Here is a 20,205-nt window from a genome sequence, read left to right as displayed (position 1 = left end):
TGGAAGGAAACCCCCCACAGTGCAAACGTGCCAGGAAGGTTTCTGTGAAACACAGCATCCCAGCAACCCTGACTTTTAGCAACCCTGAACTTCAGTGCAGAAATATTTCTAGAAAGCAGCATTACTACTGCTAAACAAGAGCTGATCTCCCATCGAAGCCAGCATGGGTAGCTAGTCCACATTGGCTTGAGGACTAAATGTGATAAGCCCTCTGTCCAGACTTCTTGGTAGTGTGCTGCATGTATTGACTTACTGCCCTGTGCTAAGGAACACACTGGGTCATGAGGATTTGACAGCTTGTATTATTATTAATGAGATATAAGACCTTTCACTTCCAGGTCATCTGTTTGAAGTCCAGACAAGACTGGAGGTAACCAAACATTATCAACATCTGTTTTGTGGCCTATGCAAAATAGGCCTTTTGTCTCATTTCAGACATACTAAGAGAAATCATGATTTTGAGCAACTTCCAATTGAAAAATAATTTGATGCTGTCGTTAGAGGAAATTGGAGTAATGCCAAAAGTTTTACTACATAGAGTTACAGTTAAAATTGTATAGCAGTACCTTAAAAAAAAAGTAAATAATTTAGCCCACAGGAAAATTGTCTGTTCCATGTTCTAACAAAGGACTCATTTACATTTCTGAAATTATTTTGAAGCCTTGCGTAGGGTCAAATGCAGTAATAAAAACGCTAACACACCGAGGAACTGCCTCTAAAGCTACTAAAAGCTCACACAAAGTAAGTATTCAGGATGGAAAACTTACATACAATTGACTCATCTTTATATATATAATATGCATTCAACATTTATACATATATATATATATGTATGTATATTTAGTTACAGTAACATTTCTCATGGCCAAAATCTGAGACTGAGTTTACTTTACAAGAGTTGACCACTGTAGATAATCTCTGGTAAACAAAGCTGTTTGCAACTCTTTCTTAGCTCTTCTTAAGGAGAAATGGAGAGGCACATTTTCTTATTTTTTCTTCTCTTGCCATCCCAAAATGATTTTAAGGTATGTAGGATCATTTCCACTGTTTTTGTTAATGGAGTTAGACAAACATTAGATTTTTCTTAAATAAAGAAAAGAACAATAACTGGGGCCTCTACTGAGAAGGCAGATTTTCAAATTATTAGATTTGCAGGGGGAAAAAAAAAACATCATTTGTTTGGGGCCAGCTAGAGGAAGTTTTATTGCATTATCTGCTGTCAGAGTAATGGGTTGAAATAAAGGACCAAATAGCACGTTATCTTGTCTCCAGCACTGACCACAGCCTACCCAGGTGTTTTTGGAGGAGAGGAACCATCTTCATCGCTCTCAACTCCTGGAGGGCAAAGCATGACAGTGGTTCCAAGAGTGGTCTCATCTTCACTCTCCAACCGTTCTCCTCCCTCCCTGGTGTGTCCTGTCCTGTGAGGCTGGGAGAGCTCTGCCACCCATCACATGTTCTCCTTCCACTACGGCAGTCGCCATCCGTGCACAAGAGGCTCTGTATGGCACTGACGGTCTCTGGGCCAGGGGGGCAGAAAGCAGCAACCACAGGGGAAGCCCAGGAAGGACTGTAACAAGTATGCAGTGATGTTTCCTAACAATTCTCTCTCGGCCTCCAACAGCTTACACCTCTGAGGCTTCTGGACTCAGAGGTAGTAGTTATTCTCTTCCTTTTTTTCCCATTTTCTCTCTCTTTCCTCTCTCTTGCACTCATCTTCTTCATCACTCTCTTTTTCTCTCTGTCTGGAGGTGGCTAAGGTACCTTAAGCTTTTCCATGGTTTACAGTTTTTTTTCTTTAAGAAAGTATATATGTATATGTGCACAAACAGCATCAGTTATATAACAAATATCAAAGTTTCATTGGGAAACACGAAAAAGTCTTAATATTCCTCCTAGTTTTTCAAGCTTCTTAGTGGAAACTATTCACTGAATTCAGCATGCAATCTTCAGTAGTTTTCTCCCCTCAAGCTCCATTTTCCTTGCAAATTAGTATTCAAGATAGGAATGTCATTGCAGGGGGTTGCTTGTTTGGGGAAGCGACAGGAATATGGAAGAAGAGTGATTCCTTCTCCCTTTTTATGGTAGACACGTAGCCACACAAGCCTTGTACTTCCAAACATGGAAATTTAATTCAGCCAGATTTACATAGTTTCTGCTTATTATATATTCAGATTTTGATCCTCGAGTCTAAGTATAAGAAAGAAAAACATATTTTTATGAGTTTAATTTAGAGTATAGATTCAGGCATAAACTGAAAACAGTTATACTTTTGATATGTAGTTGGCTTTCACATTGAAAAAAATAAAAAGCTCCACAGTTTCTATAAAATACTATTTTTAGACAACTCAGTGTTTATTCTAATCATTTTTTCCACATTACTATCCAAAATAGCTTAATATTTTATAAGGTGGTTGTCAGTCACATATGATAGTGCTCCTAAGCACAGCTTTGAAGAGCTCTTCTCTTTGTACCTTATTACACCCCATTCTAAGTCTGAGCATCTTTGACTTTTAAAAAGGCAGCGGGATTTCCTGCTTTCCAAGCTTTAAAATTAAATCAATTCAAACTTTGTTGTTGTGTATTTATGGAAGGCTCTGAGAGTGCTTCATGTGCTCTTACTGTCCACTCATACCAGCCTACTTAAATGCCTTTTTTTTCTCCATAACTTGCAAAGCCCTTTTTATTTGAAACTTCTAAGGCTGCAGAATTAGGCTACAACAGAGCCTACAAATGCATGTGTGCCTAGTGCATAGGTCTGTAGCTTCTCCCTTGTCTTGAAGTACCACTCCCTGGATAGAACTTGTTAGCTGATGAAAGGTCAGGCTGATATAGAGGAGAGACTGCAGAAAGACAGGCCTAGACATAAGAAGCCAGACTCCACTGTTCTGCACCTTATTTAATCTTCACTTTGCAACGGATTTCCACATGAAAATCCCTGTTCTGCAAAATCTTTGTGAGACCCAACAGTGGCAGACCTACATAGATTAGTGGTAGGAATGTATCCAGAACTTTCACTGACATACGGACAGGATGTTTTGCCTTTTTTTGTTGTTTGGAATTCATGTCATAGAAAAAAACTTTAAAAAATCAGTCAGGAAGACAGTTTGGTTAGTCCTGGTTTCATTGGACAGAAATTGTACAAGAGAGAGCCTCATCCAGTGCATTTGGATGGTCCTCACTTGTAGCCATTACACCAGTGCTTTTATCTGGGCTTTCTAGAGAAACAAGGTTTACTTGAGCATCTTGTGTCAGCCTCCATCTTTGTAACTTCTGAACGTGGAAGCCGTTTTGAACAAATTTCATCCCAGGAGTAAGGATTTCAGAAGCAATAAAATTCCTGCAGTGAAACTGGGTCGTTAAGGAAGAAAGCCTACATGACAGAGCCTGCCACGTCAGTTCTCCTTTCATTAGGTACCAGGGAATCTTTGTGGAAGAGTCTTCAGAAGTTCCCTAACCGGGGGAAAGCAAAACATGCAGTCAACCAGTAGACACAGTTACACTCGAAAACATTCTTTATTCATTCTGCTGTTATCTAGAGGTACTCGTATTTTCAGAAAATTTTGAAGTTACAACTACTGAATCTTAGGTAATTCTTCTAAATATACCTAGCAAGTTATATACTAATACAACAACTTCTTCCTTCCTTCCTTCCTTCCTTCCTTCCTTCCTTCCTTCCTTCCTTCCTTCCTTCCTTCCTTCCTTCCTTCCTTCCTTCCTTCCTTCCTTCCTTCCTTCCTTCCTTCCTTCCTTCCTTCCTTCCTTCCTTCCTTCCTTCCTTCCTTCCTTCCTTCCTTCCTTCCTTCCTTCCTTCCTTCCTTCCTTCCTTCCTTCCTTCCTTCCTTCCTTCCTTCCTTCCTTCCTTCCTTCCTTCCTTCCTTCCTTCCTTCCTTCCTTCCTTCCTTCCTTCCTTCCTTCCTTCCTTCCTTCCTTCCTTCCTTCCTTCCTTCCTTCCTTCCTTCCTTCCTTCCTTCCTTCCTTCCTTCCTTCCTCCCTCCCTCCCTCCCTCCCTCCCTCCCTCCCTCCCACATATAGGATTAACTAACCAAATAAGTGAACTTTAAAATATCACAGCCTATCTGAACATAACACTTCCCTTCACCACAGTCTCAAGAAGTATAAAGATTACAGTTTGTCCTGAAGAGCTTTTCCAGATTGGAGGATAGAACAAATGAAAGCAGAGGGCTCACATCTTTCATTTCATTTCTAATCAATTGAGCTCTATTGGCATGACAAGGTACACAAGCTGGACTGTATAAGATACCTGTCAAGTCTGGTTTACTCAGACTTGCAACTGGGATTTGATCCCTCGTGTTCCTCACTCATTACAGTGAGCTCCTGTTTCAGCAGTATACTGCTGTAGCAGGATGCTGTCTCTGCTTTCTCCTTTCTCCTTCCAACATTAAATATACTCTTCTAAGGTGTCTTTCTTCTGTTACCTTTTGATTAAATAGTGGCTTTCTCAGAGGGAAAAACTGTCACGTTTGTGGGCACGTTCAGCACCACTTAAGGTTTTCTAGGCTGAAAAGTAGTACCTTAAATTTTACCTGAAAATGAGGAGGAAGTTGGTGCAGGTCGTAGTGCATTGGTGTAGCATACTCACATCTGGATGCGCTGCTTAACAATCAACTTCTTAGTTTCTAAACCAGCTTAAATTACTCAGTCCTTCTAAGGTATCGCTTCAGGCAGAGCACGCTGTATGAATCTAATTTTGAAGTGGCAAATGTATGCATTGCAGTAGTGAGGTCCCTATCCCAAACATTTAAGTTTCTGGCCAGCTGTAAATCATTAAGGGAAGTCTTGAATATTATTAATATCTGATCATCTGGCAGGTTGGCACTCGAACACGTCCTGGAACAATACTAAACCCATGTAAGCCACTCAGAGCTTGAGCACAGTTCAGAGGTTCTCAACATATGCCACAGAGCAAATCAGTTTTTACCTGCTAAAGGGGGCAAAAGTTGATTTTCTGAGTTGCTTTAGGCTGTTAGACACAGAGCTAATTGTTCCAAGGTGAGAAGATACCTAATAAGCTTGACTTTGGTACAGTACTGAGGTCATCTCTGCATATTCTCTAACGGTTCTATTAAGTGGTTGCTTTCTATCACACTTTGAACAATATAAAGAGATATTTATTCCTAGGAATATTGCGAAACACATTTTTTCTTAGGAAGAAGTACTATTTTATGTTTTTCTTTCCATGTGACCAGGAGGGTATAGAATTCAAATAATAATTTTTCTATGGAGGCACATATGTCACTTAATTCAAACGTATAGAAAGTATACATTTCAGAGAAAGCATGTATTTGAGAGAAAATAACTTTTTTCCTTAAGCAACACTGTCTAACTAGTTTCACAATCTATTCAAAAATATGTATTTACTTCTTACTATTTGATTCGCAGTTGTAATATGTAAGATTTTTTTTTATATACATTTTCTTTTTAATCAAACACATTTGTTTGCTGTTATGGCACCACTTAAGAGAATTGAGTTGCTGTAATTGTTTAGTTATTGTTGTTGAAAAAGACCATTGAAGTTGATCTTTGATGTTAGTAGTAGTGTTACATGCTTTATGGAGGAAAGGGGGGAAAAGTGGGGAAAATTTTAGTTATCAGGGCCTATCCACACTGGCAATGACATTTAAACAAACAATAAAAATCAATCCCTCCCTCACAATATGAAACATATGATTGTGCAAGAGTAAAAAGCCAACAAAGTAAGCTTGGATATCTCTGAAAACACGAGAAAGGAATTGGGGTTGTTTTTCAGGGGGGAGGAGAAAAACAAGATTATAGTCATGTTTAGACCTAGATTCTGGTTTTTGCAATCAAAAAGTTGTGCAAATTATTCTCTTTATTGAAACTGTTGAAAGTGATATGTAAAGGGAGCTGTATGTATACATTCTTACAAAAGCCTTGGCTTGTGTGGAGGACATACTCCCTGTATCTGCTATAGTGGAGAACAAATTGGGGGCAACCATCCTTATGTAAGTTCAATATATTTACTGCAGAAGTCTTTTAAAAGGGTAGTTTGGATCAGATTTATGATGACAGTAGGAACAAAAAACACTAAATTCTGTGAATTGTTTTTAGGAATCTTATGTTGTTTACTTGTTATTTACGTGGCAGTGCTTGTATTATGTTAATGATGTTAATTGGTTGAAATATTTTTCTGACTACAGAGCTTTTTCCCAGGCTTCTGGTGCCTATACCTGTTTCTGCTTGAATGCTGTTGATTTATATTATAAGAAACTGAAGTTTTTGTGTGCCTGAGTGTGTGTTATGTATAAATTGTTTCAAGTACAAGGATTTGTAGTCATTTTCAATGCAAGTCAGTGTCAGATACACTTGGCTTTAGAGTTGGAGTGCTGAGGGAATTTCAGTTGTCTTATTTCAGGTCCATTGTGAGTGAATTTAATGATTATTCTTAATATTTAAAATTCTTGTTTCAGTATCATATCAAATTACAAATGGTAGTTTATGCAAACTATTTTAGATAGAAAAGTTATTAGTTTCAGCTAATCTGTTTTGTATTTTCCATGTTAAACAGTATAGGGAAAAAAGATTAAGATATGTTTTTTTCTTCTAAAACAGGGCCAGCTAAAAATTAAATGTTACAACATTCACCACTTTTTTTTTCTGAATAATTACCAGTAGATTGTAAAATTAAATTGGACTAGTTGGTTGGATATGTTTTGAAAGCATTTGTCCCAACTAGTATCTTTTCATCTATAAGTAATCACCAAAATATTATTTTAAAAGTTAGACTTTTAAGTCTGTAGCAGGTAAATTGCTTGTTTTCGTAATTCAGCGTATAAAAGCATGTATCTTTTCCTTCTTAGGAGTAATTATGCCCAATCATCTTAGCAAATATACCTCTGGTGTAATTTTCAGGCTCATAAATGTAACACATCTTTAGCTCTAAGAGTTAAAAATGACAGTTTATGAAAACGAAAATGTTTAAAATAGCAGTTCAAAATACCACACTTTGGGGGCTTCCCTTAAGAGGTGTAATTTTACCGGTATTGCTTTGGCAGGTAGCAAACTCTTTCACCTGATAGAACTTTTTGCTTGCATTGACTTCCTTTGCTTGAACTTGAAAAATACAAGAGCTGAGGTACAAGAGCTACATACAAGGACTGAAGCCTCTGTTTAAGAAAAATTAATGGAGGGGAGGAGAGATTACATTCTGCTTTTATTCACTGGGACCTTCTAATCCCACAATCATTTACTTTTGGAAAGGAAATATTATTTTTAAAACGTATATGCGTGGTAGCGTTTATTTTAGAAATGTAAATCACATGTGTCGACCACAGGGATCAGGCAAAGCGGAAAATTCTCCATTTGAACAGATCACAAGACGTGTGGATCTGAAGTGATTTCTGGTCTGCTTTTAAGGCCAGAACTTCTCTCTTAGGTCGTTGCCTCTCTGCTTCGGGCCGCCCCGACCGCTTCAGAGAGGTTGGGAAGAGGCAACGAAATGACCCTTAAAAAAAGGTGCCCTCGCTTAGAGTCCCAACAACCGACAGGCGCTCGTCCCCTCCACAAACCCCAGGCTGTTCGGTGAGGCGGAGCAGCCGCAGGTTGCATTTCCCCCGGAGCTGGAGGTGAAGTGCCCTCGGTGGCGCTTGCTGCGGGCGGGGACCCCCCGGCAGCACCCCGATGTGCCGCCGCCCCCGGCAGCCTGGCCCCGGGCGCGGGCAAGAGCCCGCCCCGTGTCCCTTCTCGATGGCCACGGCCGCCCCGGGAATGAATATTTCCATCCCCCGCAGAAGCGCAGCCCGCCGAGGGGCCGGGGCGAGGCCGGGGCTCCTTGTGTTCCCCGCATGCGAATGAGCCCGTCCCGCGGCTCTCGGCTCAGGTGTGCCCGGCTTTTGTTTCATTAGATTATCAATTGGGTTTGGGAAGGGGACCCAAAGCTTCCCGATAGCTCGGTGCCATATGGAAAATCTGCAGTTTTTTGATTATGCTCTGTGTAAACATTTTAATATCGGATCCTTAAAATCCAGAGACTATCCCAAAGGAGATTAAAACATAATCCTCTCTCTCTATAGCTGTAGTGGATTAATTTCGTATTCTCTCAGTGGCTGGCTTGCTCCCTGAAGGCTGCAACAAGACGACTCAGTGCTCCTTTAGCATGCTATGGAATTGGAAGTTGTAATTGGAGATTTCCAAAGGACAAGTGTAAAAATGACACACTGTTAATACCGAATATTTTTTTTTCGTTTTGTGCTTTCGGGAGGAAAAAATAAGTCTGCAAAGATTTTTTTTTAACTTAGTTTGAACAGCCCCTCCCCCGAAATCCCATAATTAGACCACTGTTTATTATGCTTTCTGCTTCTTTTTTTTACTGAAGTAAAAAAAAAAAAAAAGCCCACAAGCAAACGTTTTCACGTTTTCTCATCTGGAAAATACAACAACGCTTATTCCTTGTCGCATTTTAATACCTCTGACGTGTTTACATTGCAACAAATCTAGGGTGTCACTTGAGCAGAACCCAGGGCAGATGCCAAGGTACCGGTCTGGGAGCTCGAAGCCTTTTCTCGGGAGGAGGAGGAGGAAGCTAGAAATCCCCGATTCCCCCCGCGTTCAGTAACGGGCTAAGAAGTGACTGTCCCCTCTCCCTCCACATCCACCCCCTGCTGCTGCAGCTCTGCTCCCTCCTCCGGGACGCGGGTGCGCGCCGCCAGCGCACCCGCCAGCCGGGGTGCACCTATTGTCTCCTCCTGGATGGCAGATTACAGGTTTTGGCCTTTTGACCATTAAATGGCGGTGGCTTTCTTTTTATTTTAGCCACACAACACCAGGGGAAAGAGGTAATTGGATTAAATTGATGGTCTTCCTTCTGGGATTCAGCAAAGCCCACAAACGCCTCCTTAAAATGATAGAATATCAGGTCGTTTCCCAGACGCGTCTGCCGAAGGCGCTTTTCTTGCCGCACAAAGGCCCGGGAGCCCATCACCGTGCGGCGGGCCCGGGAGCCCATCACCGTGCGGCGGGCCCGGGAGCCCATCACCGTGCGGCGGCCGCCGGCCGCGCTGCGGGGAAGGGCGAGGGGCGGGCTGGGGCGCTCCGCTGGCGAGGGCAAGTGCTTCTGCGGGGCAGAGAGCCGCCGCCTGCCCAGACCCCCCTTCTGTAAACACAAAGAAAGGGGGCCTGGGGAATAGAAACCCAAATCCACTTGTAATCGTACAAGAGAATCGGGCGTAATTACTTGAGCAACCTAGATGAAGATTGATGAGGCTTTAAAGCGGCGTTTCGGATCGATCGCCCTGCCCTTCGGAGCCCGCAGCCGGGCTTCCCCGGCTCGGCTCGGCTGGGCTGGGCTCCTTTCTCACCGCGAAGGGAGGGAGAGAAGATGGAGGCGAGACGGGGAGAGCAGCAAAGCAAGCCCGGCGCATGTGATTCCGATCAGCTGACTAGGGTCAAGAGGCTACCCCGGTTTATTAGGAGATGGAAAACAATAAAATGAAAGAAAATAGAGTTTGTATCAATATTATCCAGCCTGCCACGCTGGGCTGCTGAAAGCTGTCACTGAAACTGTGCGTTTTAGCTTCCCCTTGTACACACAGGAATCCGTGCCTTCCTCTTTATTTATTTTGCAGCGTAAATGACAAAACATTATGCAATACGGTCTCAAATTGGGTGTTACAGTAAAGTAAAACATTAACAACATGACAGTTAGATGCGCCGATACAGGGCTAATTTGGGCTAAGTGAGTAATTTGAAGCGTCGCTTGCAATATCTGGTAGTAAAGCGTGCGTGTAATACCGGGGGAGGAGGAAAGGTTGCACCCATGCCTGTTAGCCTTGGTGCGAACTGCAGCCCAGGGCTTGCCTCGGCCACGCCAGGCCCTTGCAAGCAGGCGCTGCCTCCGTCCCCGGAGAGGAGAGAGGGTGTCTGGGGTCGGCAGCTGGAGGCGTCCGCCCGCACCCTCTGCCATCTGAGCCAGGTCTTCCTCAGTGCGTGGAGGATTTTAACCGCATAAACCAACTCGACCCTTTTTAGCATTCGCTGAGACGAGCAGTTTGCCACTTTCTGAAAGGTGCGTCAGTCAGACGTCGCGCCCAGTTTCCCAGTACCGAGGCTTTTATCATTTGTACGTCAGCCGTGCGCTTGTGCACGCGTGTGGATGCGCGTGTTCATGGACGTGTGCACGCATTGCCCTCCACGCTTTGGTGGTTAGGTCTAGGAGAGTGTTTTATATTTAATCTTTTAATTGGAGCAAGTGAACCTCCTAAACACTGACACCGTCAGCTTTAGCAGTAGGTTGCATTCATGTTGAAGACGGTGAAAAAGTGATGCTCTGTTGGCTTTTGCGTTAAAGCAGAAGTTTGGGTTGTTTTTTTTTTCCCAGACAAAACCTAACAGCTTGTGCGGAGAAGGCTGCCTCTTACAATAGGTTTTCCCCATCCCATCTTTTCAGTGCCCATGCGAGCGTCTCGTTAAGGAATATATTTGAGGGAAATGTTGTTCCGGTAATTTTAAAAGGACTAAGAGACGGCAAGTTGAAATAAAAATCATCTTGCCGTAAATATATTTCACGATGCTAGCCTTTGTGCGCGTCTGGTGTCGAAGTAGGTGAAAGAAAAAAAAAAAGATAAAACAAAACCCAAACCCTAAAACATCTTTCGCGATACTTTCGGAGTTGAGGTCTGCACCCAGAGTTAAAAATGATGCCCGGGGGCTTCGCAGGGTCGGCGTGGCGGGCAGGGGCTGCGGGCAGGGGCTGCTGCCCGCCCGGCCCGGCCCGGCCCGGCCCGGCCCGGCCGCCGCGGGGACCCCTCGCTGCCAGGTCGAAGCTGTAACGAATCGCCGCTATCGCACATAAACAGCGATAGTGTTAACGAGGAGCAAAAGGGCATGAAAAGAGAAGGGACCTACTTCTAAGAGGCAGCTATTTTTCACTCTAACCCCTCTGAGTTTCGCTGCTGGCTGATTTATCTCGCAACCCCGGAGCTCACAAACTCGCTTCTGTCCTGCCCGCGGAGTTCAAAGCGCTGACCGCGGGCAGGAGGGGAATAAACACGGCGGTTTACAAACAGAGTTTATGAGGGGGCTCGCCGGGCGCCCGCTCGGCGGAGGGAAGGGGACGGGCCACCGGGGATGGGCCGGCCGGGCGCCTCCAACCTGACGCCGCTGCCCTTGCCTTGCAGGCCCCGTGGTCCTCAGCACGCCGGCACAGCTCATCGCCCCCGTGGTGGTGGCCAAGGGGACGCTCTCCATCACCACCACGGAAATCTACTTCGAGGTGGAGGAGGATGACCCGGCCTTCAAGAAGATCGATGCTAAGGTGAGTGCGGCGAGCGGGCGGCCCCGGTCCCGGTCCCTGTCCCGGCCCTGGCCCCGGCCCCGGCCCCGATCCCGGCCCACGTGCGCCGGAGCCGCCCCCTCCCTCCAAACTCCGCTCCCGTCTGCCGCCTCTCGCTGCGTTTTATCAAAAAAAAAAAAAAAAAAAAAAAAAAAGCAATGTATTAATGATGTTAAATCCTCTATTACGGCAGCGTGCGCGTTTTCCAACAGCCTTTCGCTCGGTGCCTTTGTATGAACGTGCTCAGATTTAGTAGTTAAGCCAATTGCTCTGAAATCCCTGGAGGGAGCAGCAGTCCCAGCCCGCAGCCTTCCCGAGCGGTTTTACCCCTTCCGAGGATATCAGAGAATCCCGTTATTTCAAGAACGTTAGTTTCCCTGTAAGAAATTACGGCGCATTTGCGTAAACACTGCTGAAATGCAAGTTAATGCTTATTTTCTGGGGGAAAAAAAAATAGAAAGGGGAAATCGGCATGTACCCAAGACTTGATTCCTGGGAAAGCTGTGGGTTTTTTTTTTCTGAAGTCCCCAGCGCCGCCCCCCCTCCTCCCCTCCGCGAAAACCTCCAGCCCAGCCGCAACAGAGCAGGGGTGCGTGACTCGAGCAGAAACCTTTGCGTGGCTTCCTCCCCGCGGGAACGGAGCGGGGGCTGTCACGGGGGGGAGGAGGGGGCATGCGGAAGGGACGTGTGTTACAGGGCACTCCTCTCGTCTGCATCTCTTTTTATTCTTATCGCTGTCGCTTTATTTCTTTGTTATTGCGGTGGAAAATGTTGGAACAGAGAAAATAGGGGAGGTAGTTTTATATAGACCTTGGGTTCGTGGTTTTTTTTCTGCAGAAAAATCATAAATAATTTCCAAGAAAAATGCTAGCGACCTTGTCTGAATATGTTTGTAATATGGTGATTTCTCTTAGACGAATAATTTCTCAAACTTGGAACTTTCTTCGCAGTGCTGGGGGAAAAAAAAATATTGTCACAATCGCTGGGTATAACGGTTTCGTTAAAGTGCACCCACTGGAAACAGTTGCTGGTGGGTGTTACACAGGCGATCGGCCTCTTTCAGCACTTGTTGACTGTTAGGGTACTGAACAAAATCCGCGTTGTTATTTTGCGTTTTGGTCTTAAGGCTGCTTTAATAAATGAATGCTGAGAAGGACGAGGCGCTGCAGTATGGACAGGCAGTTTTGGATCGCTTGCAGTTTTGTAGGCACGCACATGTTATTCCCTCTGAATGCCCTGGGAGTGCAGGGGCTTGATTTCTGGGAGTGCAGCCGGCGATCTTATCACGTTCCTAGCGGATTTGTAGGTCAGAAGTAATAATGTTGCTCACTTCATTGGTGCCGGCTTGAACCTTTCACCTATAAATTTTATTTTCTTCTTTATTATAACTTGTGCCAAAACACTAGTTTTAGCAGGCTCGCTGCTTACTCAGTACACTGACTGCTTCAGGGGTATGTGGTGCTTCCTCAGCTTTGTTCAAAACCGAGCAGAAGCACATCAGTGCCGTGTAGTAAACCTTTCGAAAATAGATTACTTTTCTGACGGCTGAAAGTGTTACTGCATTAACAACTACATCGGTGCCTGACAGTTGCTGGTGGTCGACTTGAGGTAAATTCTAATGTGTTTGTACCACCAGTATTCCCCTGTTCTACAAAACTATTCAAAATGCAACTGTCAACAGCAAGGCAAAAATCACAAAACGTAGCTGCCTCTGTTTTTTCAGGTAGAAAACTTGATCCGGTATTGAAACACTTACCCACATGCATTTTACTTCATTTATTAGCTTGTAATTAAATAAATCAGCAACAGAAATTAAAATCTAAATCACAAAAGGTAATTATCCAGTGTATTTCAAGTGCATTTTCAAATATATAATTCCAATATTCAAGCGTTATTATATAAGCAGAATCCAAATTTCTTTTGAATATATTTAAATAACATTTCAAGTATATTTATGGAATGTTAGAAATAGAACAAGCAATATATATGAAACGAAAAATGTAAACTTGTTAAGTTCAGACACTTCAAAAGACAGTTAACAAAAGTACCATGATAAAATCTACCTTTTCAAACGGTATCTTCTCTTTAGCAGAAAATGTCCTTGAAGTATCCAAAATGGCAATTTAACTTCCGTTCACCAAATCACAAAACACCAACATCCACAATTTCAAAGACAATGTGAGATCACAATATTTGATACAAATTAAAAGGTACATTAGGGTTTGTTCAGGTGGCATATCCAAATAGCTTTTACTCACAGAGGGTTTACATAAAAATACCGGGGTTTTGTTATAATCCGTTGGTACCGTTTCTAGGCAGGTCACAATCGTGTTTAAATTACGGCCAATTTTGCTTTCCGGGTAACACACTTTCTTTTGGTTTGGTTGTTTGGTTTTTTTTTTTGTTTTTTTCCTCCCCTTTATTATCTTTTTTTTTTTTTTTTTTTTTTTTCACGGGGAACTGCAAAACTGTGACGAAGATAAGAGGAACGATACTTGCTGTTCTGGTTTGCTTTTCTTTGTGAAGAGCCTAAGCTGTATTCCTTTTTAAAAAGAGAACGTTATTTGCGTGGTCAAGTGGAAATATTTTACTTTTCGAACAGGCAGCTTAAGCTTCACCGGGAAATGAGCAGATTTATCGGTCGGGCCGGTTTTATAGTCACCCTCTAAAGTTTCTCCAAACTTTTCGGGTTGGTAAGTATTTCCCTAGCCAGTCGCCACGTTTGTTTGGCCGCGTTTTCCAGGGCCGAGTGAGGTTTGCCCTGAAAGAGGTCTAAGTTGGGCAAGAAGTAATGCGGGCACCTCCTGCACTGGAGGCAGGAGATGAGCTGCAGTAAAATCCCGTTGAGCCGGTCCCCCAGGCACGACTCGTCCCAGTCCGATTCGCGGGGATGCTTTTCGCATTCGTATGAAACCAGAGTCTTCATGTGATAATTATTCAGGGGCTGGCCCGGCAGCTCCAGGTGACGGTCCCGTAAGGTTTTGAGGATGGAGAGGCATTTCTTCCTGCAGCCGCCCATCTGCAGTCTGTTCTCGGCTTCGGCGAACTGCAGCACCCAGGCATCGCTCTCGGCCGAGCTCTGCTTGCCGGCCAGAGAGTGGCACTCCTTGGACAGGAGGTTGAAGCCTTCCGCCTTGACCTCCGCCACCCTGTTGGGTCCCGGCCAGGGGATGTGGGGAAGCGGCCAGTGGGCAGCACTCCGCGGCCAGATCCCCGTGCATTTGAACGCCGGAGTGATCTGCACGACGTACCTATCCCTGATTCTCAGCTTCACTTCGCTGGTGTCCGCCACCATCTTTACCACGTCTCTGTAACTGCACTTATCCACGGCTTGAGCCACCAGAGTCTGAAATCTGGACCGGATTTTGCGAGCGGAGAGGTAGCCAGACGCCGTGATGAACTCCACCCAGAGGGACATACTCCTCTTGCGCCCGTCGCTTAACTTTAACACAGCGCAGCCCGGCAAGGAGCCGTCGTCCACGAAGTTGAAAACCCCCATTTGGTTCAGATACAGCACGACTTCAAACTCCGTGGGGGAGATGACTTCCAGCCCCTCGTAGCGATTGTCCATCTCGTTCAGGGAACTGATGAAGCGAGGCTCCTGCACCTCCACCTCCTTCAGCACGTCCGACACCACTTTGCAGACTTCTCGGATCGTTTTGGCGATGGCGGCTTTCCTGGCTTGGCATTTCTCGTTGTAGTATTTATTCAGATGATACACCAGCTTGGCCTGGGCCGCGATCATGTTGGGGCAGAGATCCGGATTGTATACCGGAGTCTCGCAATAGGCTGTGGGATCCAATGCGGCTGCTAAGGCTGGAGCCAACTTCAGAGGAGAAACAGGCTGCCGCACTCTGAAATGTAACAAATGTTTTTCAAAATGCGCCGGGGCTGCTGCTCCTCAGATGCTCTCTTCCTGCTTTTTTAGATCAGCCGTCTTGAAGTGTGTGTGGCGGGCGGGGGGGGGGGGGGGGGGAGGGGGGGGCGGGCGGGGGACTGGAGGGGGCGATATTTTTCCTCCCCCTTTTTTTAAAGGGTCCGTGAGTGAGAGGAAAGCATCGAGAGCTGCACCTTCCCCAGCAGCAAGAAAAACAAAAGTTGCACTGAGACACAGCGAGGCTTCCAGTAGTCAAAATAATAAAACCTCTTCGTATTTATTTATGTTTTCCCGTAGTAATCACTGTGTGTGTGCAGGGTGGTTAATCAGATGGTGGAAAAAGTGCCGGGTGTGTGTGTATATGTCAGAAGAAGCTGGCTGTTGGTTTGTATAAGAGCCCAGATGCACTCGTGTGGAAATTATAAAGGCAGGGCCAGGCAGGCGGGCGGCCAATCGCCACTGGGCTCGTCACTGCAGCCTCTTTCAGCTCAAACCCGGCTAATTAATCCCTCTCTAGGAGATAGATATGTATACACAGACACACACGCACGCACACGCAGGCACATATAGAAAGGTAGAAGGTTACTGGCAGAAGAACCACCCCGGTCATCTGTACGCTCGGAAATCAAGAGAAATCGGTCTCCTTTGGGTGTAACGTGAAGGGTATTGACGTTTCTAAAGGACTTGGCAAAACTGTGCCGCCCCGCACTGAATCCCTGCGTGCCCTCCCCACGGCCGAGACGTGAATGCAGGTGTATTAATGGGCATCCATCACCCCGGGAGCTGCAGACCGGGCTCGCTCGTGCAGCAGCGGAGGCGTAAATTCATTAACTCACACTTGGCGTCACATCACGCTGTCCTTTCCTCCTGATAGCTGTCTGTAACTGCGAGCGAGAAGTTGTTCGGGTTTGGGGGGTGTTTTGGTGGTTTTTTGTTTTTTTTTTTTCTTCTCGTGAACCGGGCAGTGAACAAGGCAGCAGATTCACGGCAAATTTAGTGTCCTTTGGAATAAAATATTACGCAAAAGTCCACGATTTGTATTGTTTTGAAAGATCTTCTGACGGGCTCTAATCGATTTTGAGGTTTAATGCATTTCGGCATTGTCTCTGCCTCGCTTTTTGTGTTTGTACCTTATGAAGGGAGAATCAATCGCTAAACGTATCTGTCAGGTCTTTTTCACGAAATCAAGTAGCAGATATGAAGGGTAAATCTCATCTGCCAATTCTTAGCTTCGTTTCTATGTTCCGTATAGCGCTCCGATACGTTGTGAGGGGTGGATGTTCAGCTGCTTTTTGAAATGCGCTATAAGTATCTATTAATTTCAAACCTGGGCGGTTTAGCGCAGGGCGAGCTCAGCTAGCAAGCTGCGTTTAGTAAATGTGCACACGGGAGGGATGCTAGCGACTGCAAACATGCTGGCAGGCTACTAATCTGACAGTTTGGGGTTTCGCGTGTGTGTGATGTGTAATTAGCAACTTCTCCTTCGGTGCCTTAAGTGTTAGTAATCGGGACCATTGTTTGCAAATAAGTTGGAGTGGCAAACCCCTCTGCTTTGCAGCATTTACTGAGCTTCACTTCCAGAGAACCCTAAATTATATTTTCTTTTAGAAAAAAAAAAAAAACAAAACACAAACAAACAAAAAAAAAACCCCAACCCCAGAACAGCAAAGCTTTTAATCGCTTGGAATATTTAATCTACTGCCCGATTGCTAATTTTTAAAGTAACTGTCACAGGCATGTCCATCGCTAAGGAGAAGTCATACCGCAAAGAAGAATTCACGGCATTTACTCAAAGCACGAATGCGACCAACTTTATTGCACATAGAGGAGAATTTCTGACTTCGTGCTCGGCTCGCTCGGTCTGGCGGTCGTACGGGCGCTCCCCCCGCCGCGTCCTGGGAGGGGGCTGATGCGGGAATCATTTTCCGCCCATTAGTAGAACGGGGCCGAGGGCTGCCTTGGGGCGCCTCGCCGAAAAACCGCAGGTGACAGGTCGTCCCGGAGAAGCTTTTCCTCTTCTCGGCCGCAGCCCCATGGCCGCCGGCGGAGGGGCGGCCGCTTTCGGGCTGTTTCGGCCGAAGAGGAGCTTGTTTCCTCCCGGCTTTTCTCCCTCCTCCGGAGACGTTTCCCGGCCGGGAGGCGGACGGAACACGCGTGGCTCTCCCTGGCCCGGCGGCGGCACCGCGCTCCCGGTCCCGGCGCCTCCCGAGCCGCCCCCGAGGAGCGCAGCCGGGGTGCGGGGCTGCCGCCCCCCGCCCTCCCTCCCCCCTCCTTCCCTCCCTCCCCCGGGGCGGCGGCGGCGTGCGCGGCCGCTCGGCTGCGGGCTCCCGGGGGCGGCTCCCCCGCCTCCCCCGAGGGGGCACTTACGGGGGTCCTTGCTGGGTCCGAGGGGACAGGCGGGCGCCTCCCACCCCCGCCCCGCTGCTCTTACCGGCGGCTGCCCGGGGAACCTGCCGCGGCGGCGGAGGCGGGGGCTGCCCCTCTTCCCCCCTTCCGAGCAGCTCGGCCGCACCGCCGTGGGCCCCGTCGGCGGGCGGGGAGGGGGAGGCACCTCGCCGGCCCGGCACATCCCTCCCCACTGCCTCCGCGGATGGGGCCCGGGACGGCACCGTCCCCTCCCTCACCCCCCGCCCGCCCCTCGGGGCCGGGGGCGACGCCGGTCGCGCCCTGCCCTCAGACACGGGCGCGGCTTTGGCCGGAGCAGGGCACGGCTGGGCCGTGCGGAGGAAGGAAAAGCGGAGAAGTTGGGTCCAACTCCGGCGGGCGGGTCCCGAGGACCGCCCGGGGCGGGGGAAGGACCCGCGGCGGTGCCGGCCCCGGCCCGGGTCCCCGCCCCGCCGCCGCGGCGGCCGCTCGGCCCCGGAGCTGGAGCCGGCGCGAAACCCCCGGCCCGGCCTCGTCGAGGGCGGCTTCTTCGCGATTTAAATAAGAAAAGAGCTGCTTCCCCGTGAGGTTACGGACCGGCGCCGTGTCAAAACGAAAGTTAGACAAAAGGTCGTCCCTTCCTCCCACCTCGCCGAGGGGAGCGGCCCTGTCCCGCCGAGGGGACACACCGGCCGCGGTGCAGCGTCTCATCGCTTCAGCTGCGTCGCAGCTACACCTTCCAGATGGAAATGTTTCGGGGGAGGTTTTGTTTCTTTTTTGCCCCCTGGGTTGTAGCTCAGTAAATCCGGTTTCTAAAGGCAAAAGGCGACGGGTCGTACCTTTAAGCTGTCAATAGGCTTAATTTTCATCGTGTGGCAGAATTAATTTAAATAAAAATTACGTCTTATATCCTAAATCAGAGCTTTCTATATATATAACGCTAAGATGAACCTATGATATCAGGTAATGCAGGTTATAAGTATTTATTGGATCTTGGTGGCGAGGGCAAATATAGCCATAGCCTTGGCAGGGTGTTGTTTAGCATTAAAGGTTGCTATTAGCTTTACTACATCGTCTCGTTTCACACATGCACAATAAACATTTCTTAGTTTTAAAATTTGTGGATTTAGGCATGGCTGACACCAGTCAACAGCTGAAATGTAACTGCTAAGGTGACCGGATCGTTTAACATGGCAAAAAGTCAGTGGTTTGGTTTAGATTATGAAAATTATTATCTATCTGACTATATATGATATAAAATATTAATATTTTCGAAGCTTCTGGCCACTTAATGCTGTTAGCTTTTCTCTGTAGTTATTAACGTGCTCTTCATAAATTATAAAAGGAAGGAACACCTTTTCATCACTGAGTTTTATTTTTATATGTATTGAGTTGTTCTGGAAAATTGAGATTAAAATCACCTCATTAAAATGATGATTGATCATTTGTCAGGATAATGGTACCATATGATATTGGTGACTTTTACCAAATCAGTGATTTCTGGATATTTTCCCCTAATTAGAGGGTACTATAGCAGCATTTGTTGAACTCTGCTTGTTATTTCAAATCTTTCAAACTACAGTGCCTTGTCACGTAGTGCTCATGTTAGACGAAAAACCAAATGGTGGTGAAAATCTTTGACCACAGGTGCTCACCCACGCCCCCAAAATGTAATGTGGGGGAGAAAAAAAAACAGAGAGGAAGAAGAAGAAGAAGAAAAAAGAAAGTTGCTCTATATAAATTTCACAAAAAAATTCTTCTTGATATGGTGAAAAGTGTGAGTTAAAATGCACACACAGATGCATATACACACAAAGCACTCGCATTGATATAACTTTATATTTGTTATTACATAGTGGTAGTTCTTCCACACACAACTGCTCATGAATTTTAAAGTTTTATTTTTTAATATCTGCCTATTGCGCTAGGGAGCTAGGAAAAAAATGAAGCTGAGATGATTAAATTATTTATCCCTACTGCTGAAGTGAGTTTGAAGGCTCATTGAATGTATCTGATTTCTTGGCTCCTCTTTCTCCCCTTCCCCCCTCAATTCATCCTGGTTATTTCATCCATATCATCCTGCCAGCAACAATAAATTTACTTTTTTTTTTTGAGTAGGAAAACTAAAGACAGATATTTGTGCCGTGTTTGCTTTAAGTGTCACATTATATAAAATAGGCAGCATCATATTTTTGTGATAGAAGTTGATGGTACCTGCATGTTTCTGTATTCTTATTTGTAGCTTACTTTTTGACTACACTTTCAAATTTAGGAACAAATGAAAGGTTAAGTTTAAATGCAAGTTGCTGTACTGTTTGCAGAAGTGTAATTTTAGTGAACTTAGGCACTCCATTACTTAGATTTTTGCCTATAAATTTCTGTATAATTAGGTACCCAAACATTTTTCTTCCCTTATCTACAGTTTTCTGCAAGTGGTTTTTACTTTTCTGAATAACTGTGATATACCTCCTTTTTACAGTACGCAAATAGCATTCATTAGTGCTAACCTAAACACGTGTACGTATTCTCTTCCCGTTAAAAATAAAAAAGAAACATGAAAAGAGTTTGTATTACCGTTGGACTTTGTCATTTTAGGTCTTACGGATGAACTGTTAATGCTTTAAATTCCTCTAATCTGCAATCTGTTAAGGGA

General features: G+C 45.7%; 2 protein-coding genes across 8 annotated transcripts in view; one reads left to right on the top strand and one right to left on the bottom strand.

Annotated features, from left to right (window-relative positions):
- Positions 1 to 20,205, top strand: part of NBEA (neurobeachin) — a 505,018-nt gene that overhangs the window by 336,495 nt on the left and 148,318 nt on the right. For all 7 annotated transcript variants that reach the window (XM_064441021.1, XM_064441019.1, XM_064441015.1 and 4 more), the window contains one exon: positions 11,157 to 11,293. In XM_064441021.1, the coding sequence (XP_064297091.1) occupies positions 11,157 to 11,293 (137 nt within the window). The remainder of the gene's footprint in view (positions 1 to 11,156; positions 11,294 to 20,205) is intronic.
- Positions 13,157 to 15,248, bottom strand: MAB21L1 (mab-21 like 1). Its single transcript, XM_064441022.1, has one exon. It carries the CDS (start codon positions 15,054 to 15,056, stop codon positions 13,977 to 13,979), a length of 1,080 nt encoding a protein of 359 aa, XP_064297092.1. The 5' UTR covers positions 15,057 to 15,248; the 3' UTR covers positions 13,157 to 13,976.

This window comes from Phalacrocorax carbo, chromosome 1 (assembly GCF_963921805.1).
Source record: "Phalacrocorax carbo chromosome 1, bPhaCar2.1, whole genome shotgun sequence".
Taxonomy (NCBI): Eukaryota; Metazoa; Chordata; class Aves; order Suliformes; family Phalacrocoracidae; genus Phalacrocorax; species Phalacrocorax carbo.
Note: the sequence above shows the minus strand (reverse complement) of the source record. Positions and strands in the feature narration are given on the sequence as shown.